A 27,864-nucleotide genomic window follows, 5' to 3' on the forward strand; every position below is an offset into this window, starting at 1 on the left:
TGATATCAGGAAAAAAAGTAGGACATCCTCACTGAAAACCGAATAGCATGGATGATGTCAGTGTAAACTGAATAGCAAGAACAGGTCGGACGATGTCATACAGAGATTGATGTAGATCTGTCCGGAGTATAATGAGCTGCTACAGTAGGTCAGGTTGTATACACGTAGCAAAAAACTGAATAGATAGAAAGTCGTCACTGAGTCTCTAACATTTTAAAATAACATTTAAAAATAACATTTTAACTGAAGAGTCACACTTAATTTTGTAATAATATTTTCGCTTAAGTTTAAAACAACATTTTTGTTTGTCTGTCACACTTAAATTTGAAATCACATTTTCGTTGGTCTGTCATACTTAAGTTTGAAATAACATTTTCGTTATACAGAGTCACTTAAATTTTAAATAACATTTCTCGTTGGCCTGTCACGCTTAAATATGAAATCACATTTCTCGTTGGTCTGTCACACTTAAGTTTGAAATAAAATTTTTCTTGGTCTGTTACACTTAAATTTGAAATAATATTTTCATTGGTCTGTCACACTTAAGTTTGAAATAACACTTTCATTGGTCTGACAAACTTAAGTTTGAAATAACATTTTCGTTGGTCTGTCACACTTAAGTTTGAAATATAATTTTCGTTAGCTTGTCACACTTAAGTGTGAACTAATATTTACGTTGGTCTTAAGTTTTAAATAACATTTAAGGTGGTCTGTGACGCTTAAGTTTGAAATAACATTTTCGTTGGTCTTTCACACTTAAGTTTAAAATAATATTTTTATTGGTCTGTCACACTTTAATTTGAAATAACATTTTCATCGCTAAATTTAGAGATTATGTGGACGCACATAAAGAAATTCGTTTTGATTTTGAATCCGCACTGATTCTTTCGTTTTGTATTTTTCAGGTTATTTCTTAGCCACGGTCGGTCCAGCAAAGATAATGTCCCCTCGGATGGCGTACGGGGGCACGATGTGCTTAAAATTTAATTACTACATTCTATTCAGCAAAGGTAACAACATATCTGTGATTATTGACTACGTTGACAGCAAGAAAAACGAAGAGAAGTCATTTGGCATAAACGGTTTCGCTCTGGCGGACTGGAGAATTGGTCAGATGACACTAAAACCGGGCAATCTCTCAGTCATATTTACAGTGAAACCTTACAATCGTGGATTCAACCCCACAATCTTTGCATTCGATAATGTCAAACTTACCTTTGGACAGTGTCCGGAAATTGGTAAATATGCCTTCAATATATTCACATAATTCTAAATAAATAAACGTTAAATGATTATTAGAAGAAATTGCTACCAGAGAGAGAGAGAGAGAGAGAGAGAGAGAGAGAGAGAGAGAGAGAGGGCGAGAAAGAGGCGGTGTTAAATATATAGAGCTGCTAAGATAGGGAGATAGAGAGAGAGATTCACATACAAAAATATGATGCTCCCACCAGCACCGTCAAAGAGAAACAAATAAATAACTCTATTTAATTCTAACCACACATGGAAAATGTCCATTTTAAGATTGTTTTTATTATTACTGATGAACTAATATTTTGCCAGGTTTGGCAGTGGTTATATTTTAGCTACTCGAATTAGTGAACCCGTATAATCCATTAATTCGAGTAAATTAAATGTGACGTCACATGAGTCTATTTATTTTTTTTTATGAAACTCTTACAATTGTTTATGATAGGAAATCGCACATAAAAAAATTCTATCGTTGGAATATTATTTTGTCAATAAGTCAATTAATCTCCTGTATCGCTGAATATATATATATATATATATATATATATATATATATATATATATATATATATATATATATATATATATATATATATATATATTACGTTGTTTCATAAGTTCTCGCCGTTTTTTTTTAAGAAAATCCAAGAATTTTAACAGCAAAAGTAAGTTCGTGTGAGACCCAAGCTCAAAGTATTTATGTGAATCCCATCGACTGCAGATGGCGTGAAATTGTCGCAAGATTTCATCTTTTTACCCAATTCTTTACATGTCTGATGGTCATCTTCCTTTAAAAGAACCCTGAGTTGGTCTAACTCTATCTTGATTGGTCTTCCTGAACGAGGAGCGTCATTGAGGTCAAAATTACCGTGTTTATATCTGATGAACCAATCTCGAATAGTTCTCTCAGGTATAGCGTTTTCTCCATATACGGCACAAATATCCTGGTCACTTCACTCGCTTTTTGACCGCAAAAGCGACAGGAAGGAGATGTTAAAAATATGATTTTTTTTATCTACTTGAAAATCCATTTGACGATTCTGAAAAACGAGAAAAAATTATATGAGCAAAAAACGATGACTATCATCTTGTAGAACAGAATACGTGCTTTCTAATGATATATAATAATTTGCCAAATATCAAAACATGCTTTAGAACAAAAAGAAATGTATAAAACGGCGGGAACTTATGCAACAACCTAATATATATACAAGAAAATTGATGATGAAAAATAAAATTGAATAAATTACAATATTTATTAATCTATCAAATATTCAAATAAGGAATAAAAAAATGAATAATCTATATTTGAAAATGAATGAATTCTTTAAAATATTGTAATATATTCAATTTTATTTTCATTATCATATTACATGTTTCTTAACTGTTGCATTTAGTATGTTGAGCTTTTTATTATCCCGATAGGTTCTAATATAAAGACTGATTAACGGTGCAAGTAAATTATCAAACTATATATATATATATATATATATATATATATATATATATATATATATATATATGATACAAATATATATATATATAATATAAATATATATATATATAATACACACACACACACACACACATACACACACACACACACACACACATATATATATATATATATATATATATATATATATATATATATATATATATAAAATTACACTTTGTTTCAGCAGCCGTGTTAAACGCATATCTTATTTTTCTGTTATTAATATTATTGAAATTTTTCCAATTTTCCTTGTACATATTTGTGAATAATTCCACGGATTTCGGCCTTTTGGATTATTTTGGACCATCTTCCAATTACGCGATTTCCTTGGATTTTACTTGTGGGAATGAAAGTTTAATTAACTTTCTTAGATTTACTCTTTTGGATTTTACCGTCATTAGATACTTTACCTTTCACCAGACTATCCATTCACGTGAAATCACCTTTTTCTTCACCATATTCCCTCTGCTTCACTTTTTGTTATCAAGTAAGATCTTTGACTTACTTGCAGTTTCATCAAATACTTTTGGATGCAAAACCCGATCCCGCATTTTGTTAATTCCTACCCTCTGATGAGAAGGAAAGTATTTCTTCGAAACTCCGCGGATTAAGGACTATCCACTTATTAAGTGTTTCCTTTTCAGATTAAATATGTTTTTAACTTTTTTTCAAAGTGATTTTAACATGTTCTATTAACTATTTGCTCTTATATATATATATATATATATATATATATATATATATATATATATATATATATATATATATATATATAAAGAGAGAGAGAGAGAGAGAGAGGAGATTAGAACAATAGTCTAAAGAGCTGAGTGTATTTTAATGTAACAGTGAAATTATTAGTTTAATTAAAATACAGGAAATAGAAAGTGCTCGTTGTAATTTAGATATATAATAAGCTCGATAGTTAAATGTCCTAGAGCTAATTCAATATTAAGTAATGTGATTTATAATTTAAAATTTTAAAATCAAATTTTAATTAAATTAAAAATCTATTTCATAAGAAGGAACAACAACAAAATCAATTATCTGTACGATCGTTTCGGAAAACAATGCTTTTTATTGTGGTATACATCAAGTTATGTAGAATAATTATATATAGTTTTTTGGTAAGAAAGGTCTCCTCATCAGCAAATTTTGAAGGGTTTTTATTGAATTTAAAAGACACCATAAATAAAACTAGCATTAAAAGTAAGGCAGATGAATCTGAAAAATTGAAATAAAAGGTCTGGATTTAAAATTTAAAAGAAAATTAATATGGGTTAGAGATAGAAATAAGTAGAGAAAAATATATATTTTTGAATTTACATAATAAATTTGCTTTAAAAATATATAGAGATATTTACCTTTTAATTTTTCGTTTTTTGAAATCAGGAACTGTGGTTAAAAGTGTCATTTAGATGTTTGCTATAGCTTTTTATCTTATTGAAGGATGAATTTTAAAAGGGTGGGAACGCTCGTGCAATAAATTGTTTCCGTTAGCGTATTTTTGATTTAAAGACGCTACGGTATTACATATTTTAAGGGGAGATAATTGTCATGTTTTCTTTACTTTATTTATTATTTATTTGACGGGTGTAAGGGAGATAATTATTCTAACTTAATTTATAAAAAAAAATACATATATATTTATTATAGTAAATAATTATGTCAGCCCCTTTAAGAAACTCGTTTCTTATCGTTGGGCCCTTTCAATTGAAATAAAAACTCGGTCAATTTACCTTTTATGCACAGATCATCATATGATGATTAGATCACTCTGGCAGACGTTAAAAAGCATTACAAAAACAAAAATGCTTAAATTTCAACAACATTTCTCGCAGTTAATGGTAGCTTAATGGATTAGGTCCTTGCTAATGAAACCAGAGATGGCTTCTGTTGCCGGGTTCGAATCTATTGACTGGTGTTAATCGTGACATCCTGCACTGATGATTCCCGAAATGGTGAAACACTAGTGTCTGTATGTATTTAATAATTATTATTATAAATAATTATTATAGTAAATAATTATATATATATATATAATGTTGTTTTGAAAAATGAAAAACCGAATGAATTTATAAAATGATCAACGTTTCGTCCTTATTGCAGAGGACATCTTCAGGATATTAAAAGGAAAAATGCAAAAGAAGAAAACGATCATAGACCATACGTTGGTTTAAAGGAAGCAGTGTTTTAATTTACGTATGGTCTATGATCGTTTTCTTCTTTTGCATTTTTCCTTTTAATATCCTGAAGATGTCCTCTGCAATAGGGACGAAACGTTGATCATGTCATAAATTCATTCGGTATTCTTTTTTCACAACAACATAACGTCAACCATCGCTGGTATTTTTATTTTATTTTTATGCATATATATATATATATATATATATATATATATATATATATATATATATATATACACACACAGAGTAGAACTCCAGGACACAGTGGCCCTAGGATATGACTTTTTCAGGTTACGATATGGAATACGGTGTTATTCCGGCCCCTGGTTACGGTATTTGCCCTGCCTTGAAGTGTTATTTATATTGTTATTTAATCATATACATGTGTATTATATACTGTACTGTATTTTTTACTAATTTATAATGCCGTATCCTACGGTTCTACTTTATATATATATATATATATATATATATATATATATATATATATATATATATATATTCAAGTAAATTATCAACCTATATAACTACTTAATTTAATCACATCAATCAATATACGAAAGTATTATTTTATGCGTAAACTTTAAGTATTTACTTCAACAGTGTTCACTACATAGGTAGAGCTAGGTAGTAAGTTATAAAAATATATATGGCAATTAAGCTACATATGCCTGACGAATCATAGCGTGGCTTAAACGCGGAATATTCTCTCTCTCTCTCTCTCTCTCTCTCTCTCTCTCTCTATATATATATATATATATATATATATATATATATATATATATATATATATATATATATATAATGTCCGAAAAAATATGTATACACATTCTGCATGTTATAAATCGTTCAATTAACCGATTTTGACTCGAAAACAAGATTGGCATAAGACTGGGAGAATGAGAATGCATATTCAAATATATAAAAAGTAAAATAAAAAAAAAACATTAAAAAAAATCAATTTTTAATAAAGATAAAGACCACTTGGGGTAATAGCATGGACCTTAGTATCGTTTAATATCCATTGTGCTTGTATTATACAAGCAAAATATGTATGATAATATTTTATTATATAACTTTTATTCTTTTTATTTTAGTATGCAGTCAAGGGATGTTCAAATGCCCAAAAGACGGCTTCTGTTTACCCAACTACAAGAAGTGCGATTTTGTGAAAGATTGTTCCAGTGGATTTGATGAGCAAGGATGCCGTAAGAATATTTTACAGATTTTTATTAAAATCATTTATTTCCAAAATACTGAAAACCTCATTGATCAAATCAGTTTTGCGGACGTAGTTGTAAGCAATGTTTTTGCGTGCATCCCTTTTACTTTTTTAATGTCGCTTTTTTAGATGATAAATGGAAAGAAAAGAAAAGGACAGTATGTAGCGGGACGGGTAGAGAAGGAAAGGCAGCGACTTAAAATTTATCTTTTTTTTTTTTCTCTCCCTCACCTTGCTAAGTATGCTGCAAAAATAAACATAAATCTTGGTAATTTATCAAATTTGGGAAAACATATAGGAATTGAAGAGCAATAATATAACGCAAAGTAATAGGTAAGGTTGGAAACGTGAATGAACTTATCTCAACTCGAAGTTATTTAGTGAAGAATATTACTACTATTACTACTACTACTACTACTACTACTACTACTACTACTACTACTACTACTACTACTACTGCTACTACTACTACTACTACTAATAATAATAAATCTAGCAATGGTTATGTTAAACTTTAAAAATAGCAAATCACAACATTCCTTTAGCATCAATAAGGCGAATAATGGGACAATTAAAATCTGGGGAAAAAGGGGGAAAAAACTAAGCAATCATCAAATTAGATCAAATCATAAATTTAAATTATCCTTCCAAGAATTGGGAAAACAAAAACTGACACAATATGATATAGAATTATGTAGACTTGGGGAAACATCAAATGATAGATTAGGTCTCAGAAACAGAGAGAGCCAAACAATAACCTTGGTAAGGGAAGACAGGAAAGTGAAAGGTTATACACCAGATCTGGAACTATTCAGTCCACCCATATTTTGATGAACTTTTATAACACCCTTAAACAAAACATTAATTAATCGTGGACTGACAATGTAAAGATGAGCCAAATTCTTATTTGGGCTTCAATTTCCCAGTTTATCGGTTAAATATTTTCATACAGACATACACACATACATCTACTATTCTAGCTATATAGATTTGGATGAAACATAGTTGATAAATATTCATTAATATATTTTTACTTCAACAAGAACTTTTTTATTTTATATTTTTATTTCTTTGTTTACTTATTTATTTTAGGCAATCAATTTTAGATCTTTGTAGAAAAGTAAAAAATCAAAAACCCTAAGGCCAAACTCATTTAAGTAGTACATATTTTCGTGATAGGTTTGGTTTGGTTGTTTTTGTTTTACGGCATATCAACCCTTTTCAGGTTATTTAATGCCGAATCCAGTTATTTTGAAGAAAATTTTTTTAATAGAATATATTTTTTTTTTCAAGTCGGTTTCTATTTAACCTATAGTTGGGACCGTAACAGGTACTACCACTCCGGATCAGAGTGGACCTGGGAGTAATGGCAATTAAAGGGTGGCTCCACACTCCTCAAAGCCCGCAAGCTGGGGCCTCACCATCGGATATAGTTTAAGGTCATATCCAGAACCTTTCGTGATAGACAAATATAGATAAAGCGTTCACCTTCACTTCCAATATGTTATGCCATCGATATCGAAAAATTAGAAACATGGCATAGCTAGTAGATATTATAGAGACCTTAGCTAGACGGGGATGGGGGTTCAGCGTATTGCCATTGTTGTGTGTCAAACTTGTAATAGAAATAAGGTTAAAAAGACAAACTATTTTCGTTAAATCAGCGGTCGGATACATAAAGCGTTTGCTTTCACTTCTAATTTTATCTCGTAGTGAGTTCGAATCTCACACTTGAAAATTATTTTATTTATTTTTTGTTTTTTATTTGCTATCGCGTTGAAGTTATTTCCTAACTGATAGCTATCGTCATTAAAACCTGTATTGTTTAAAATACGAAATGGATGAACACTATTTAATACAATTTCTTTTAATGTTGACTATAATTTTTTTTTTCTTTTGAAATTGAGAAATGCAGCAGAAATGGATACTTCATTTGGTCAATTATAATAAAGTCGTATTCCTGTCTGTCTGTTAGTTCACAATTTAATTAATATGTACAAAAGGTACACTGTTTCACAAACGAATGTTCATTCTATTTATACAATGTATTCAAAAGAAATCTATATTCAATGATTACTCTCATTTGCATATAATATTAAAGAAAATCTATTTTATCAATTAGCCCTATATTATTAGTTATTTGTTATAATTTTAATTTAATTTATATTTAATCTTATTTATTCTCAATTATTAATAACTGATAACATTTGCGTTTAAAACCGGAAGTAAACTTATTTATTTAAGCTAGGGGCTTATTTCCGGTTAAAGCTATGAAAGTTACCTCACGTTTGATTTTCATAGACCAAAATGGATATGTTTTATGCTTCCCTAAATCCAATATTTGGTCAGCTTTTGTAACAAGTTAGGATATTTGGTGTATCTTAAATAGTATGCTACTAATTCCGCCGCCTGGCAATGTTTTCACTGGGCAACACCGGGTATATACAGCTAGTACTAAATAATACCAAAGAAAGAAAATATAATGTAGTCCATCACTCAATAAATTCCTCTCCTTACAAATAGATAGCGCCACAAATAAAAGAATCCATATTTTCCTCAAGTACTAACCGTCAAGTGTGTTAATCAAAATGAAGATCTTCAATGTATATATATAATATGTGAAGATCTTCGGTAGTGAAACATGGGCCCTTACATCTTGCCAAAGTGAAATCTTAGCAGAGGCACAAAGGAAGATGGAGAGAATAATATTGGGCATCACTCTACAAGACAGAAAGACAAACATCTGGCTCTGCCAACAAACAAGAGTTATTGACATCAATACTGTTACCAAGAGATCCAAACACAGATGGATAGGGCATGTAGCCAGAAAACATATCAATAGATGGTCCATCAAAACAATGGAATGGACATCTCATGAACATAAGAGGCAAAAGGGAAGACCAAGAACGAGGTGTGGTCCCACATAGCAGTGGATAGCTCAGGACAGAAATAGATGGCTAAAATTCAAGGAGGAGTTCCTCATTGAGTGATAAAACCCTTATTGATTGATATTGATTGATCGAACCGTCAAATGGCGCTTGTCAAAATTTAAGGTCAATTAGATTAGTAATTTATAAATTGCAGTTATTTAAGTGAAACTACTGTTTTTATGGAAATCGCTAACAATAACGAAAAATAATAAATTATTACGAATATAGGAGATGCCTATTGACTTTGTCTTGAAAAGGCCAAGGCTATAAATAGAGGGAAAACAGTCTGCACGGAGAGAGTGCCACAAGTTTGCAGTTCTTGGAAAGAAAGTACTAGAATAGGAAGCTGTATTATAGGGAGAGGTATTATAACAACGAATAGATGGAGACCAGTGGACAAAAAAGACAAGTAGACCAAAGGAAGCAGGGAATATATTAGGCAATTCTGAATAACACGTCATATAGAGAAGACTGAGACTAGTAACATTGCATGCGAATTATTAAAAAAAAAAAAAGGAAAAATCTGAATTTACTATGTTGTCAAAATGTTTTCTGATGGGAAAAATACTATTCAAGCAAAGTAATAGCTTGCTGAGTGTTATTCGGATTCTGCTTCATTAGAAACAACAGTTAAGAGATAGTATGCTGACTTTAAACATGGTTGTCCAGACAAAAATAATGCTGAATGCTCATATCTGGCATCAAGTGATGGCTGACTATTTGCAAACCTCAAAAGAATGCTCCAGGGAAAGAGATTTGGCTCCAACAAAGAAGTAATAGCTGAAACTGAGGTGTTCTCTCAGGTCAAGGACACGCTGTTTAAAAAAAATCATTGAATTGTTAAAGAAGCATTGCAATGAGTGTAGAAGATGGCTATGTTGAGGAATATATGTCGAATTTCGCCTAAAGATTTGTTTATTAATTAGATCCAGGGCTTATTAAGTGGTGTGTTTTTAAAAATAATTTTTTACAAAGGAGTCACCACTTATCAAGACCCAGAGGCTACTTGAGGATAAGAGTTAATAAGTGTGCGGTAGTCAATGTGAAAATATAAAAGTAATTGTTAGTAGTGGAAATTTGGTAAAATTCGATTACTAAAGAGGACGCCTCATCCAGAATTTGTTTACGTTGGACTTGAAGACAGACCATATTGTAGCCAGCTGGAAAGCAGAGAAACAGAAAAGCGTCCCACATGTGCGCAGTTCTAAGAAAGAAACTTTGTTCATGGAATCTACGTTTAGGGTAAGGCACAGATAAAGAGTGGGGGAAATTATTGGTAATGGTTTCAACTAGACGAGTGTTTTTCATGAAAATTGAAGTGAAGTAGTCAAACAGAAATGAAATAGGTTTTAACATTTTATATGCTCTTAGTAATACTCTTAAATGAAAACGTGGAATTTAAATTCAAATATAACCATATCTTTTTTTGTTTGTATTTATAGCTGCCAATCGCCCGACAATCCGCTTGATCTATGGTATGATTTCCGGGTCCATGGGACGTTTGGAAGTCTATTTAAACGGCAGTTGGGGGACAGTCTATGGTCTCCGGTGGTCCCAAATCAATGCAGAAATAGCATGCAGACAGCTTGGTTACACGTACGTATCTAGAACTTAAGTTAACTATGCTTTCCTTTTAGCTCTTTAATATGACAAGGATGCGTGGTATTTTTTTTTCTTGTGTTGGAACGTAAAAGACCAGGAATGTCAGTGATGAAATTATTGGAACCATTTCGAGGTGATTACGTGTGAACACTCTGGAAGAATTGTTTGGTTGAAAGAAGGAAAGAATATTTTAGAATTAATAGTCAAGAATCAAGAATTAGCATGAATTTATTTTATTATTTTTTTTTTTAAGAATGGAAATCTAATTGCTGGCGTTGATGAATAAAAACAAAAAGAAACATGTAGAAGAACAGAAGAATCGTAGTACAGCGTATCCAAAAAAGTCACTAAAGGGTTTGGAACTGAAATAGATTCTTTACTTTTGATGATATCGTTCTGTAATTTTAACACAATCTGCCTAAGACATTGGCAAACCAAAAACATAAAATGCAAAATTCAAACAATCTTTATTGATAAAAAATAATGTCTTTTAAATGTTGCCCATTTTCAGCTTCGCATATTTGTTTTCTTTCCAAAACTTTATTCATAACAGATTGCAGAATCTCTGGATTGCAATTTAACTCCCTTATTTCGTTCCTGATTTTTTCCTTCAATTCTTGCAGGATTTGAGCCTTGTTAACATAGACTCTTGTTAACATAGACTCTTTCTTTAAGATATTTCCACAAGTCGGGGCTAGTCAAGTCTGGGGAATGATAATGTCTTTGAGTCAAAACAATTTACCCTTGATTTTGGTAAAACAATTTTACAACTTGCGTACGTTGTTCAATGCTATACTTATCCGTAATTAATTTCTAAAATATTATCTGTAAAATATTTGAAATAGAGAAAAAAAATAACCATTAATGGTAAAATGACAAAGATTTTCAACCCTATATTTGACTTCCAGATTTTCCTTTGAAAACGGATAAGTCTCACTCCAAAGATGGTTGCTAGGGTTCTTTCTGATTTTGACCAGTCTAAGACTTCCAGTCCTGATTCAGCTCCTGGTGTTGCTTCTCCTCTGTCTCCCTCTGATCAGTTGAAATATGTAGCTAATCTAAAAGTTGACTCACTTATGAATTGGGGTAGAAAATTACTTGTTTTGTTTTATCCTATTAAAACTCAACTCGTGTCTTTCAATCGTAGGTGTGTCCCTTTTCTTCCTGAGATTTTCACGGATTGCTTTGCTCCCAACGAGGACTCTAAAACTTCTTGAGCTTTCTTTCTCATCAAAGTTTTCTTGGAGATCATATATTAGACCCATTACTAGTTCTGTTTCTTAGAAAATCGCTTTAACTGTTTTTTAATAATTGGACGTTTTATAATTTTTAAATATTTTTTAAATAGTTAATTATTATTTATAAATTCACATTGTTATATAGCCTAACAAATTAAACATTTTTAGTAATCACACATTCAATACAGTATAGGAATGAATGTGGTTCGGCAAGACAATCAATTTGCAATCGGGATCTATCGATTTTTAGGACCAAGGTTGCAGGTGCAGGAATCTCTAGTAGTCGAAAATAGTAGAGTATCACCGGGACCGTTAAAGGTAAATTTAACGTGATCTCCGATTTACAGAAGCCTTTCAGCAAATCACATCCTCACCCATATAAAATAAAAAGACGTGAACAATTTCGGAAAAATAACACCTGACAAAGAAATCGAGATCGTTGTATTAGGATGAAATTTATTTGTTTTTTTTAATTTTTTTTTTTCAACATAGAGGTCACCACTTATCAAGGCCCAGAGGCCACTTGAGGGTAAGGGTTATTGAGTGTACAGTAGTCAATGAAATAATTTCGTAGTAATCATTAGTAGTGGAAATTTAAGAGGACGGTTCATCAAGAATTTGTTTATGGTGGACTTGAAGACAATCAAATTGAAGTCAACTGGAAAACAGACAAACTGAAGAAAGTTTCACAGGCGTGAAATTCTAAGAAAGAAGCTTTGTTCATGGAATCTACATTTAAGTTTAGGCGGAGATAAAGAGTGGGGGAAATTATTGACAGTGGTTTCAGCTAGATGGGTGTTTTTCATGAAAGTTTGACAGGGGGGGGCATAGATCAGAGCTCAGACGAGCACTTGCCATGGAAATAACGATAAAGCAGAAACTAACTTGCAACGTCTCTTTTGTGGGGAAGAAGTTGCAGAGAAGAGAAAAGGGCATCTCCCGCTAAGCTACAAAGTCTATTTTGAACTCTGTCAAGGCAGGATAAGTTGCTTCAAGCAACTCCTGCCCAGACATGACAACAGTACTCCATCATTGGATGTACTTGGCTCTTATATAGATAGAGAATTGCATCAGCAGTGAGATATCTACTGGAGTGGTAAAAGGATCCCATTATTTTTCCGGCGACCATGGCAACATTTGATGTACATGTTCCATTTCAGATCAGGAGTAAAGGTCAAGCCCAGAAGCTTGTCGAAACATTGAGCCTCCCCAAGACGAGAGCCATTCATTTCAATTGATGCCAGATGGGAATCAGTGTGTTGATGATGTAAAGATAGAAGCTTGGTTTTAGATGCATTAAAAGTAACCAGCCACCTTTTTCCCCATTGTACCACGTGCTCAAGATCAGAGGAGAAAGAATCAGAGAGAACTTGGCCATTTATGGTCTTTGAAGTGCTGCCATAGATGGTAGTGTCGTCAGCATAAATGTCTACAAATGATCTAAAGATGTGTTTTGGTAGATCATTGATGTAGATCAAGAAGAGAGTTGGGCCTAGGATAGACCCCTGAGGGACTCCAGCATTAATACTGAGAGCTTCTGATTTCTGTCCATCAGCCACCACTCTTATAAACCTATCAGAGAGAAATGATTTAATGATTAAGAAGAGATTTCCAACTATATCGTAGCTTGAAATCTTGTGAAGTAGGCCTTTATGCCATACCCTATCAAAGGCTTTGATATGTGAAGAGCAATTGTCTTAGAAAGGGAGCCTTTGTCGAGAGATTCGCTAATCCTATGAGATATAGCTGTTAGCACATCTGCTGTAGCTCTAGCAGAGCGGAAACCATATTGCATATCACTAAGAAGGTTATTTCTACTGAGGTGGTTGACTACTTCTTTATTTAACACAGATTCAAGCAACTTGCTCATGACGCACAGGAGACTTATTGATCTGTACTGAGAGGGAAATGACCGATCACCTGAATTCTTAAATACAGGGCATACTTATGATGTTTTCCAGGGTGTTGGAAAGCAATTCTCCTTAATCAGGAAACGCATTGAATCGCAAAAGATAGGAACTCGTGATTTCTGGAAAATCTATAATAGTGTAGTGACTAAAGGGCAATCATCAATTCCCCCACTGAGCAACAACCAGAAGGTTACATGTACAGCAATGGAGAAGGCGGAACTGCTTGCCCAGCGATTTGCCTCCAGCTCTACTTTAGAGCCAACAAACAACTCTCTCCCAAATTTCCATATGCGGACTGAAGCCACATTAAATGATGTAAAAATCATCCCTTCTCATGTCCGCGATATTATAAAAAACTTCACCTCAAAGGCGTGTGGGCCTGATCTCATCCTTGCTATACTAATTAAGAAATGTTCAGCCAAACTAGCCCCCATACTTTACAAGTTCTACAATAAATGCCTTGCTGAATCTTGCTTCCCTAATAGCTGGAAGATGGTCTCTGTGGTACCAGTGTACAAGAGTTCTGGTGAAAGAACAGACCCTCTCAATTATCGCCCCATTAGTCTCCTCCCACTCTTCACTAAAATCTTTGAGACCTTAATTAATCCAGCACTAGTTCACCACCACGCAAAAGTAAATCTTCTCTCTGACAAACCGTATGGATTCAGGCAATGTCGGTCTACTGCAGATATTTTAACAGTCATCTCTGAACGCATTTACCATGTACTAGATAAGGCAGATGAAGCCAGGGCTGTAGCCCTTGATATATCCAAGGCCTTTGACAAAGTCTGGCATAAAGGGCTGCTAATGAAAATTAAATCGTATGGTATAACTGGACATATACTAAATATAATTAGATCATTTTTAGACAATAGAAGCATACAGGTTGTCATTGACTGACGTACATCCAAGCAACATAACATTAATGCAGGAGTGCTTCAGGGGTCGATCCTTGGACCATTATTATTCTTGATATTCATAAACGACCTCTCTGATAATATTGTGTCTGAGATGGGTATATTTGCTGATAATACAATGCTCTATAATACGCATGAGGGAAGAACAGATGCACATAAATCTAAGAAATTGGGAGAATCGTTAAAAAATGACCTCCAGACTATAGTGGAATGAGGCCACAAACGGGTGGTAACATTTAATGCTAGTAAAACTAAGCTGCTTTCCTTTAACAATTACAAGACGCCTCTCCAACCTCCTAAATCCATGACAAATAGCACCCTACCTGAAAATTCTTCCTTCAAACTCCTCGGCCTAACATTTGCGGGCAATATGAACTGGAACAAATACATAGAGGATATTGCAAAGGCTGTTGCAAAGAAAGTGAGTTCCCTCTATCAAGCTAGAAGACTACTCACACCTTTACAAGGCGACTATTCGCCCATGCATGGAGTAGTGTTGCCACTTCTGGGTTGGTGCATCTACCACTAGTCTCTCCTTCTTTTATAAAGCCCCAAAAAGTTATCAATCTAATCCGTTCCACTTTATCAACTAATCTCCAGCCCCTGTTCCATCGCCGCAATGTTGCATCACTGTGCCTGTTTTACAAATATTTTAACGGAACGTGTTCTGATGAATTCGTTTCACTTGTACCCCCTCGACATACATATTCCCGACAAACCCGCTTAGTAATAAGATCTCACCCCTTCACTGTTGATGCCCCTAAATGCCAGAAAGCTTTCTATTCTAATAATTTCTTCCCTCAAACAGCTAGATTTTTTAATTTCCTTCCTGCTGCCTGCTTCTCTGGCTATACTGATATGTAGAAGTTTAAATGTAACATAAACAAATACCTTGTTAATCTTTCCTATACATGGCCCCAAATAGTAGCCCCTTATGAAAGGGAGAGAGAGAAATAAAAACTGTTGTAGATAGTGCTGATGCCGTAAAAGGCTTGGGTTTTCTTTTTCGGCATAAGAAGAAATGTAAAAAGTGAGTGAATGAGAGAGAGTGAATTAGAGAGAGTAAAAGAGAGAGAGAGGGAGAGAGAGAGAGAGAGAGAGAGAGAGAGAGAGAGAGAGAGAGAGAGAGAGTGCGAGAGAGAACACGTGCAAGGGAGAGAGGGGAAATAAAAACTGCTGTAGGTAGTGTTGATGCCGTAAAATGTATGTTTTTTCTGCATAAAAAAAAAATGTACAAAGCGAGCCAGCAAGAAGGTTGGGAAGAATATATGCAGAGAGAGATATCGAGAGAGATATCGAGAGAGAGAAAGAGAGAGAGAGGAAATACAAAAATGGTGTAGATATTGTTGACGCCATAAAATGTAAGAAAATGAACGCAGCAGTATACTCAGAGGGCAAAAGTAGGTATCATTGCGCCACCATATTTGAAGGGTACATTAGCATTCGTTTAGCATGCGAATACCGTTAATTTGGAATATAGAAATGGTCAGAGCTCAGCCAATCAGAATAAGCAGAATTAGTCTGGGAAAACTTTATTATTTTTAAACGGAAAAGGGAAAGATTATTTCATGTCTATGGGTTTATGATCAAGTTACGAAGGTTGCAAGCACAATATATGTATAATGTGTATATTTCCTTCTGATGTGGACTGGGGGCGGTAGGAAGACTTGATACTTAGAGGGAAAATAGGAACTATTCCTCTAAAGATGGTTGCAATTGTGATGAGCAATCCTAGGATGAAATGTAGGATTTTATTATAAAAACTAAATGTGTCTAAAATGTCGTTCTAAAGTTACATAAGATAATGGCTAATAACCTAGACATAATAAATTTGTATGTGGCATCTGTTGTTGCAAATCTACGGTAATTTCGTCCAGAGGGGAATTTCTTCAATCACAATATTATATATATATATATATATATATATATATATATATATATATATATATATATATGTATATATATATATATATGTATATATATATATGTATATATATATGTATATATATATATGTATATATATATATATATGTATATATATATATATATATATATATATATATATGTATATATATATATATATATGTATATATATATATGTATATATATATGTATATATATATATGTATATATATATATATATGTATATATATATATATATATATATATATATATATATATATATATATAATCTTTCCAACAATTTTCTGGGGAATATGTTTGTTTCTGATGAGTTGTTTAGTGGACTTCTGCTATTCAACAAAAGATGTATAAGATGTACTTCATAAAAATATGAGTGATAATTAAATGTCTTCGTTTTTTGGAATGTTCACTAACGATATATATATATATATATATATATATATATATATATATAAATATATCTATCTATATATATATATATATATATATATATATATATATATATATATATATATATACTCGCATGTCACGAGATCAGAAGTATGGCCGTGTGGTTATGAAATACCCTAATCCTCCCTCTGACTTTCACCTCCTCCCAGCCATGAAATTGTTTTTGAAAGGAAAGCGTTTCCTAGATGATGCAGCCTTGGTTTCTGGAGTCACGTCGTAGTTGGAGGACCAACCTGGGGTGTTCTACAAAAACGGTCTCCAGAGCTGCATCAAACGATGGGAGAAATGCATAACTCTGAGTGGTTCCTATGTAGAAAAAGACTAATAACTGTGCCAAGTCTCGTTGCTCTACTGCTATGGGAAGTGGGTCAGGGGCATTACTTATTGCACACCCCTCGTGTATATATATATATATATATATATATATATATATATATATATATATAATTCAAATTACACATACAAGTACAACTAATTAAAAATAGGGGAGAGAAAGTGTGTAGGGACAAATAAATTGTTTTCATTTTATATTTATTTATTTATTTATTTATTCATTACAGTGGTTTCTACAAGTCTGCAAGGTTTGGGACATTCTTCTATGGCACTGGAAACATCTGGCAAATTGATTGCTTCGGTAATGAAACCAAACTCCAAGATTGCAGCACATTGAATGTCGTTGATTATATTCCTCACGATTTTGATGGCGGTTTGACTTGCTATAATACCAGTAAGTGACACTATAATTATGCCTCTCTCTAAAATCTCTCTCTATATATACTGTTTAACAGGGGTTGAAGAAGTAATGAAGGATTCTTTAAATGTGGACCTGTCAAAATGTGTGAGGCTCAACAGGTACGGCGGAGCTTAAATATGATAATAGAATTATAGACAAAACCTCTCCGACTGGCAGTTTTTCCTTATATAAATACATGTATACCAATACATGGCTTTTTCTTATATGTATTAGAAGTTGATTTTCAGTTATTTTGTAAAATGTAAAATGTTGCCTCAGAGAAAGTTGAACAAACATATAGGGAGTGCAATTATTATTAAAAAAAAAAAAAAAGGTTTCTAACAGCAGCCGTAAGACGAGCATTTAATTATAAAGATTGTCTACTTTGATACATCCAAAAATCCTTGTCTTTGAAAGATGTATATGTTAAACAAGCTGGCAGCCTGGCGTTGTCCAGTCGTTTAATACGCTTAAACGTGATATTTTAATTTATACAGATTGTGTATGAATTATTACAGAATAAAACTTCTAGTGATTATTATATATTACAATAATTTGCCCGGTTTACTAATTTCCCAAAACAATTTAAAAAATTTAAAAAATAATAATGATAATGTCGTTCATCAACTTCATTCTGTGTTTGTTTACAATATCACGTCAGTCGATATTTGGGCTTGACGATGAATGCTCTGGAAATGTCACTTCTGATTAAAGTTTAGTTTTGAAATATGCAAACGAAGAACTGATTTGAGGCGATTTTAAATGGCATCTCCTTATTATCGTAAATTGAACTCATTAATAATAATAAAAAAAAAACTAAAATGGTGAGGTGCACCCGGGATTGAACAGGAGATCATTCGATATGTAGTCGAATGCTCTACCACTGAGATATATCTCAAGAAGGGGTTTCTGCCTCCAGAGATTACTTAAAGGACGCGCAAGTAAAAATTCGGCACATAGAGAAGAACATACATATTCGAAACCTCTTCCATTGTTTTCCCAGAAAAATTTATACATATGATTAAAATTTTATAAAAATATGATATATGTGAAGTTTCAGGGAGGGAGGTGTCTACCCTCATAGCCCTCTTAAAGATGCACTAAAGATTCAGAATCACTTTCATCGTCTTATCCAGAAAATTTTACATATGAATATACTTTTAGTTTTTATGTACATCCTCTAATCTTTCCTTCTATACAGAACACTGAGAAATATTGACATTTATATATTTAGATTAATGATTAAGTTTTTAAGGCATGTAAAAATAAGAAATCGAAAATGGTTATTACAATAAAATTTGTTTAGAAATTTTGAATGAACTAGTTGTTAGTACTTTAAAACAAACATGAATACAAAAAGGAAAAGAGACTGATAATATCTAGAAGTTCATTATGTAAGTCAACGGACAATGAAAAAAAATCCCCTAAATTTTCAGGCCTGATACAAATAACTGATTTTCGTGAAAATATTTCTTATTGATACCGTACTGTTACATACATACAATCTGCCCTACAATTTTCCAACATTTTTTTCTATAACACATTTTCCAGTAGTGAAAAAACTTGAATGGTCTTTGATAACTGCTCTCTGTTTATTTTTCTGGTTTCGCCCGCTGATTATAAACTTCACAATTCGCTACTTAAAATGATTGAAACAAAATTAATCATTAATAAAATGAGGACAAAACTAATTGATGAGAAAAAGATAAAAATTTATTGATAAGAAAAAAAAAAAAGATAAAACTAATGCATACGGAAACGTAAACAAGATTAATCGATAATAAAAAAGAAGAAAAAGACAATTGATAAAAATGTAAGATAAAATAAAATCAATAAGACAAAACTAATCGATAAGAAAAAGGAAGACTAAACTAATCGATGAGAAAAAGAAATGAAAACTAATCAATAAGAAGACAAAATATCAGGATCAGAATGTACTTGGGAATAATGACAACAATTAGTAACTCCATACTCCCCAAAGATCCCATATTGCGGTGGATGAAGTTTAAGGTCATACCCTATATCAGGTTAGAATAGATAATATTTGAATAATTGAAAGCGTTTAAATAAATGAAAAAGTGAGGTAGAAAGCTATGAGATCGATTGGTTTCCGATGGTTGAGCGAGATGGGGTAGGTCAGTTTCATAATCATGCTGATGCACCATTCTCATTAGATCAACGATGTTGAGCCTAGGCAGTATCAGGTAAGCGACCATTTGGAAATACCAGGTACTACCCGTAGAAGAAGGATAACACCTTCCTGCACAAACTAAGGTCATTAAATCATCTCGCCTGTGTCGGGTACACAAGCGACTGGGGACTGCCTGTGAATGTAATATTCATTAGAAACCTCTTCTTTCAGTAGAAACCGGTTCATTCTGATCAGGATGTATACCGGATCAAGACAGGTGGAAATATATTTCCTAAAAAAACGTCTAAAGTTTAGTCTTCAAATATATATTTAAATTTTTTTTATTTCTTTTCAACTATCTTGAACTTATTGTATATTTTTTCAGCTAAAAATTGAACTTGAATCGATGAAAACTCTTTGTTTTTTTTTTTTTAATTTTTATTTTAGCCTGTGAGCCAGGAAAGAAAATATGTCCGAGAGAGAATTCCAATTCTACTATCTACTGCATACACCCTGATCAATTCTGTGATGGCGACTTAGATTGTCCAGGTGGAGAAGATGAAAATAATTGCTGTAAGTATGATTGAAAGAAGACACGCCTTACCATCGCCACGTATAGTTATTGAGAACAGTTTAACACAAGTATTTGTTTACATTGGATTTTACCATGTGGTCATGCATTCCACAGACCAGAAGCACTTGAAAATAAAACTGTTCATGGAAATTAAACCTAACGCTAGGCATATACAGGAAGAAAGAAAAGTCTTGTTTTTTTTTTTTTAAGTTTTAATAATAGGAGACGAATTCTTGCTGTGAATACCTGACAAGAAGAAACGAAAGATTGGAGCTTAGTCAAGCACCCTCCATAGAAATAACAACAGAGTAGACAAAGACTAGCAATGCCTTTCTGTGGCAGAACAGAAGATATCACCTCACATTAAATTTCGTAAAACCTTTTATCAGATTTTTTCGTTTAAACCTTAAGATTACTAAACTGATTAAAATACGAAATTCTCAAATAACAAAAATTAAAAAATTCTTTTTATCACCGAATCCAGATGACAGAATCAAATTTTTTTTTGGCAGGTTAAAACGATTTACCTTGCGGGCATAATTGTAAACAGATTATAGGTCTAGGGTCGATGTTTTCACAAAAATTTTGATAACCTTTTGGGATATAATTTTAAGATGTGGCTTGTGCGTTTGCAATTACATTGGTGGTTAATTATAGGATTGAACAATATGAGAATCCTATGAGATAGATTACACACACACATACACACACACACACACACACACAAACACGTATAGATATCTATATAATTATTTACTATAATAATTATTAAATACCTACAGACACTAGCGTTTCATCCTTTTGGGAATCTTCAGTGCAGTGTGTCACAGTTAACACCAGTCGATAGATTCGAACCCGGCGACAGAAGCCATCTCTGGCTTCATTAGCAGGGACCATATCCATTCAGCTACCGTTAACTGTGAGAAATTCTATTGAATTTTAAACATTTATTTTATTAAAATGTTTTTAACATTAGTCAGAGTAATGATGATTTGCGCATAATACACACACACACACACACACACACACACATATATATATATATATATACATATACATATATATATATATATATATATATGTATATATATATCATCCACAGATGGATTGTTTCACTGCATCACAGTTTTTCATTGTGGCTAGACTAGCACTCATCCGAAAGCCCTGAATCGTGCCAACAACAATCGAGTCGATAGTCAGCAGCTCTAACCACCAGATCACTGGAACAGGCGCCACTAGTAATGATATCTAACAATGCTTTATACAAACATAGGGCCGTCGCTCCCAAAAGTGTTCTATTTGTTTATTTAAAAATTTTCGCTAAAGTAGAAGAATGCGATGTTGTCTTAAGAAGATTTTCTTCTCAGCTAACCAACGATTGCTGAAGGAGAATTGCTTCCAAAATCTCATCAGTATGCCCTGTATTTAAGAATTCAGGCGATCAGTTATCTCCCTCTCAGTACAGGCCAATAAGTCTTCTGTGCATCATGAGTAAGTTTCTTGAGTCTGTGTTAAATAGAAAAGTAGTCAACCACCTCAGGAAAAATAACCTCCTTAGTGACATGCAATATGGTTTCCGTTCAGCTAGATCTACAGCAGATGTGCTAACAGCTATATCTCATAGGATTAGTCAATTTCTTGATGGAGGCTTCCTTTCTAGGGCAATTGCTCTTGCCATATCAAAGGCATTTGATAGAGTATAACATAAAGGTCTACTCAATAAGATCTCCAGCTATGGTATAGCATGAAATGTTTTCTCAATTATTAAATCATTTCTCTCTGATAAGTTCATAAGAGTAGTAGTTAATGGGCAAAAATCAGAAGCTCACAGTATTTATGCTAGAGTCCCTCAGAAGTTCATCATGTGCTCAACTCTCTTCCTGATCTACATCAATGATCTACCAAAACACATCCTAAGATCATTCATAAACATTTATGCTGACGACACTATCATCTATGACAATACATCAAAGACCATAAATGATAAAGTTCTCTTTTATTCTCTCTCCTCTGATCTAGAGCACATGGTACAATGGGGAAAGAGGTGGCTGGTTACTTTTAATGCATCTAAAACCAAGCTTCTATCTTTACATCATCAATCCTCTGATCCCCCGTCTAGCATCAATTGAAATGAATGGTTTTTATCTTGGGGAGGCTCCATGTTTTGACAAGCTTCTGGGTCTGACCTTTACTCTTGGTATGAAATAAAATGTGTACATCAAATCAGTTGCCAAATCTGCTAGAAAAATGGTGGACCCATTCTACTGCTCCAGTAGATATCTCACTGCTCTACCTGTATAAGAGTCAAGTACTTGCAAGGATGAACTTCTGTCGCCACATCTGGAAAGGAGCTGCTAGAAAGTCTTTATCCTACCTTGACAGTGTTCAAAATAGACTTCATAGCCTAGTGGGGGGTGCCTTTTTCTCTTCCCTGCAACCTCTTTCCCACAGAAATGACGTTGCGAGGCAGTTTCTGCTTTATCGTTATTTTCATGGCAAATGCTCGTCTGAGTTCCAATCTATGGTTCCCCCTGCCCTGATTTTCATAAAAAAACACTCGTCTAACTGAAACCACTATCAATAATTTCCCCCACTCTTTATCTGTGCCTAATCCCAAACGTACATTCCGTGAACAAAACTTCTTTCTTTGAACTGCACGACTGTGGAACTCTCTTCCATTTCCTTGCTTTTCAGTTTACTACTATATAGTCGTCTTCAAGTCTAACGTAAACAAGTTCTTGATGAGCCGTCCCCTGAAGTAATACAATTTATTTAATTTCCATTATTAATGATTATTACAATACTGTCCCATCGACTACTGTACACTCATTAGCCCTTATCCTCGAGTGACCTACGGGCCTTGATAAGTGGTGACCTCCTTTGTAAAAATAAAAAAATCACTACCAAAAGTGCTCAACCCGAGAAGGAAGGCTTATTCCAACAAACAAACTGTTTCACTGTATCACAAGTCTAATGTAAAAATTATATATAGGTAGATTATATATATATATATATATATATATATATATATATATATATATATATATGTATATACCTTCGTATGGAATCTTAGGTTAAGGCATCAATATGATTAAAGTACCTGACCCCTGATGCAGTCCTCTACCCGTATAAGTGCCAGATTCATCACAAGGTCGAGTACTGCCGTGATTTCTGGAAAGGTGCCAATCGGAACACTCTTTCTTGTCTTGGCAGAGTAAAAAATCGACTTCACAATATCGTTCTTTTCCATAGAGTCTTTTTCATACAAGAGAGATTACTAACCTCTCTCGACTGTACTGTAATCTCTGCTGCCCTCTCTGTAAAGTAATTATGGGACGTAATCCCGCATTGGGGAGCTTTAGATCCCCCCAGAGGCCCGTGGAGGGCCGAATAGCTATGTTAAGATAGCTTTTGACCGATCCTGGGTAACAGCAGGTGCCTCGGAAATTTAGGGTGTATAAATATAAATATATATATTTTATTTCATGTCAAAATAGATATTGTTTGAAATCAGGGAAATATATTTTGCAGTTAAGTTGATGACAGGAACTTGAAGCGTATCATTGTCTGGCCTTGGTGAACTCAAAGTCGGATGTCAGAATTGAGATCTGACCTTAGCGAGTCGTGAGAATTAGTAATTAAAATCCCAGATTTGGGAATTGTACCCACGCAAAACCTGGGGCTTTTTGATGTCGTGGCGAAATCTTATTGGCTGGGAGAGCTTCCACCCCATCCACATACCTTACTATATGTATGACTGTTGCGCGAAGATGAGATTAGAATGGAGAACGGTGAAGAACAGAGGAGAAGAACAGACCGTATAGAGACATGACCCCTCTACCTCCTCATTCAACCATCTGTCGCTGTCTGTGAAGAGATTTGAGACTTTGAAAAAACTTACTAAGAACTGAATGATATTGTAAAAACATCTGTACATAAGTTTGAAAATTAACTCTATAGACTAGATACACGAGTTTGTTTTTCTTCCTGCCTGCAGCTTCGATATTCGCTTTCAGCATACAGGATTCATGTAACAACCCTCAGAGATGACTAAACACGACACGACCCGAGAATTACAGAGAAACAGGGTTTCTAACCACCTTCTTCACGAGGAGGGGTTACATTTACAGCAAGAACTCGTCCGGCTACGACCACAGCAAAGATTTTTTTTTTTTATCTCTCGTTGTACCCAAAACTAAACTGGACTTTGTATGAACAAAGTTTCTTTCCTATAGTATCTCATTTTACGAACAAGATATTACCTGTCTGCTTTTCTTCAAGTCTAATGTAAACAAATACTCATCTTCATGAATAATTAAATCCTCTTATGTAATCTTCTGTCTGTTTTACCCACTACTTTATGAAAATTGTCGAGCCATCAACAAAACTTAATTATATCACTTACATGCTATTCTGCACAATTATTTTGGACATTTTAGAAGTTTAAAAAAAGAGCAGAAAAGCTGGATCATATAAGAATCGCTAATTTTCACCCACACTTAAATTATTTGTAGTTTTTTTTTTTACTACATAAAGTTTTTGGAAATTAGTGATGGCCAAGAAACGGGTAATTATTTTGTTACATTTATATAAGAAAGTTACCCCTCACTTTAAAATCTTAAATATTGGGTAAAAAGTTAAAAATTAAACGGAAATCTTTAGCAAAATAATATGTAAGCGTGCACAGAAAATAAAAGAACAATGTTTGATAAAAAATGTCACGAAAAGGTGATTGGTAAATACCGAAAAAGCACACTGAAAATGCTCAATATAATTATTTGGAAAGAAATTTACTCATAAATTACTTGGTGATGGGAAAATTCCAATATTTTTCTCCGATTCTAATACAATTACTGATTCTAATTTTGATTCTAAAATTGACTTTGTAAGTAGAATCTCATTTTATTTTGAGGGCGGTTTTAGCAGAGAGTCTCATTTACTTTTAAATGTAGATATAATTTTCTTTTTAATTTTACAAACTTCTGAATATTTTTCCTTTATGTATTGTATTCAAGATTTTGATACAGTTATTGTACGAATTTCATGTATGTTTTCCATTGGTGTCAGCAATAGAAAACTAAGAGTTAAACAATTTTTTTTTAAATAAATGAGTAAGAGAATCGCTTTTGTAATCGGTAATTAGGCTAAAACATTTTCTGATACCGTTTCGAATACCCCAAATAGTTCTGATTTTTCGATTCTGATTAATTGTACGAACACTAATATTGATTTTATTTATTATATATTTTTTCAGCGAGTTGTACGGCCAATGAATTCACATGCCTGGATCACAAATGTATCGCAATGTCAGAAAGATGTGACGGTAAACCGGATTGTCCAGATTCATCAGATGAAATGAATTGTGGTAAGTAAAAATATGGTTGTTATTGATCCTTCTTGGCTGCAGCAATTTCGTTTCGGTTATTCTCCGATTTGTATTGTCTCCTCTTACTGATGTTAAAAGTCAATGTTGCACTCGATATTAATTCTTTAAAACTACAATAACTAAATAAATAAAATCCAGCATGACATTTAATCACAGATGATAGTGTTGAATATGGGGGTGGGCCTGCCGGAAATGTCACCCAAGAGGAATAAAACATACTTGTTTTGCATACATGTTTGTGTCACACATGCACGTAGCTGGCCGGAAGAGACAATGCATGCTTGGTTGTCATAAATAATATAATTGTTGATTGATTCAGCAGCACCTGCAAAGGTTATCCTTATCCACAAATGTTTTTTTTTTGTTTTTGTTTTTGTTTTTTTTTACATGTAAGTCACCACTTATCAAGGCCCGAAAGCCACTCGGGGATAAGGGTTATTGCGTGTACAGTAATCATTGGGATAGTATCGTAGTAATCGTTAGTATTGGAGATTTGATAAAGTGTCTTACTTAAGGGGGCGGTTCATCAGGAATTTGTTTATGTTGAACTTGAAGACATCCAAGTTATAGTCAGGTGGGAAACAGGCAGACGGAAGAGAGTTCCACTGGCATGCACTTCTAAGAAAGAAGCTTTGTTCATGGAATCTACGTTTTGGTTTTGGCACACTTAAAGAGTGGGGAAAATCTTTGACAGTGGTTTCAGCTAGACGGGTGCTCCTTGTGAAAGATTGGCGAGGGGGGGACCAGGGATTGAAGCTCAGACGAGCACTTGCCATGGAAGTAACGATAAAACAAAGACAGGCTCACTACGTCTCTTCTGTAAGAGAGAGGTTGCAGGGAAGAGAAAAGGGCATCCCCCACTAAGCCACGAAGTCTATTTTGTACTCTGTCAAGGCAAGATAGGCTGTTTTTAGCAGCTCCTGCCCAGATGTGGTAGCAGTACTCCATCCTTGGACGCACTTGGCTTTTGTATAGATAGAGAATTGCATCAGCAGTGAGATATCTTCTGGAGCCATAGAAAGATCCTACGATTTTTCCAGCGATCTTGGCAACAAACTTGATGTACGTGTTCCATTTCAGGTCAGGAGTAAAGGTAAATCCCAGAAGCTTATCAAAACATTGTGTATCCCCAAGACAAGAGCCATTCATTTCAATTGATGCCAGGTGGGGAAGAGAGTTGGGCACAGCAAGGACCTCTGAGGGACTCCAGCATTAATACTGAGGGCCTCTGATTTCTGCCCATCAACCACTACTCTTATGAGCCTATCAGAGAGAAATGATTTAATGATTGAGAAAACATTTCCAGTTATACCGTAGCTGGAAATCTTGTGAAGTAGGCCTTTATTCCATACCTTATTGAAGGCATTTGATATGTCAAGAGCAATTGCCCTAGAAAGGAAGCCTTTGTCGAGAGATTCACTGATCCTATGAGATATGACCGTTAGCACATCTGCTGTAGATTTGGCAGAACGGAAACCATATTGCATGTCACTAAGAAGGTTATTCCTGCTGAGGTGGTTGATTACTTCTTATTCGTCTGTACTGATAGGGAGATGACTTATCACCTGAATTCTTAAATACAAGGCATACTGATGAGGTTTTCCAGGGTATGGAAAAGCACTTCTCCTTAAACAGTTTTGTATAATTGGAATGCCGTCAGGGCCAGTTGCTTTACTGGAATCAAGGTTCTTGATTAGCTTGGCGACCTCACGCACAGATATTTGTATGTTGCGTAGCGTGTTGTCTGTTATAGGAGGAAATAGAGGGAGTTGATGACCTTCATCGCATAGGGTAGAATTAGCTGCAAAGTTCTTGGCAAATAGTTTGGCCTTGTCTGATGCTGATGAGATAACCTCAGGTGCATTGATGATGGGTGGGATAGAACGCATGCTTCTGGACAGGATCCTGTTTGCTATTTG

At 33.7% G+C, this 27,864-nt stretch overlaps 1 protein-coding gene across 5 annotated transcripts in view; it reads left to right on the forward strand.

Annotated features, from left to right (window-relative positions):
- The window catches only part of LOC145295964 (uncharacterized), a 498,857-nt gene that overhangs the window by 319,824 nt on the left and 151,169 nt on the right, over positions 1-27,864 (forward strand). For all 5 annotated transcript variants that reach the window (XM_080141875.1, XM_080141872.1, XM_080141877.1 and 2 more), the window contains exons 23-28: positions 906-1,238; positions 6,027-6,137; positions 10,524-10,677; positions 17,682-17,848; positions 20,433-20,558; positions 25,814-25,924. In XM_080141875.1, coding sequence (XP_079998001.1) covers positions 906-1,238; positions 6,027-6,137; positions 10,524-10,677; positions 17,682-17,848; positions 20,433-20,558; positions 25,814-25,924 — 1,002 coding nt within the window. The remainder of the gene's footprint in view (positions 1-905; positions 1,239-6,026; positions 6,138-10,523; positions 10,678-17,681; positions 17,849-20,432; positions 20,559-25,813; positions 25,925-27,864) is intronic.

The sequence above is a fragment of the Euprymna scolopes genome, chromosome 16 (genome assembly GCF_053919585.1).
Source record: "Euprymna scolopes isolate OS-2025 chromosome 16, ASM5391958v1, whole genome shotgun sequence".
In the NCBI taxonomy this organism is placed as follows: Eukaryota; Metazoa; Mollusca; class Cephalopoda; order Sepiida; family Sepiolidae; genus Euprymna; species Euprymna scolopes.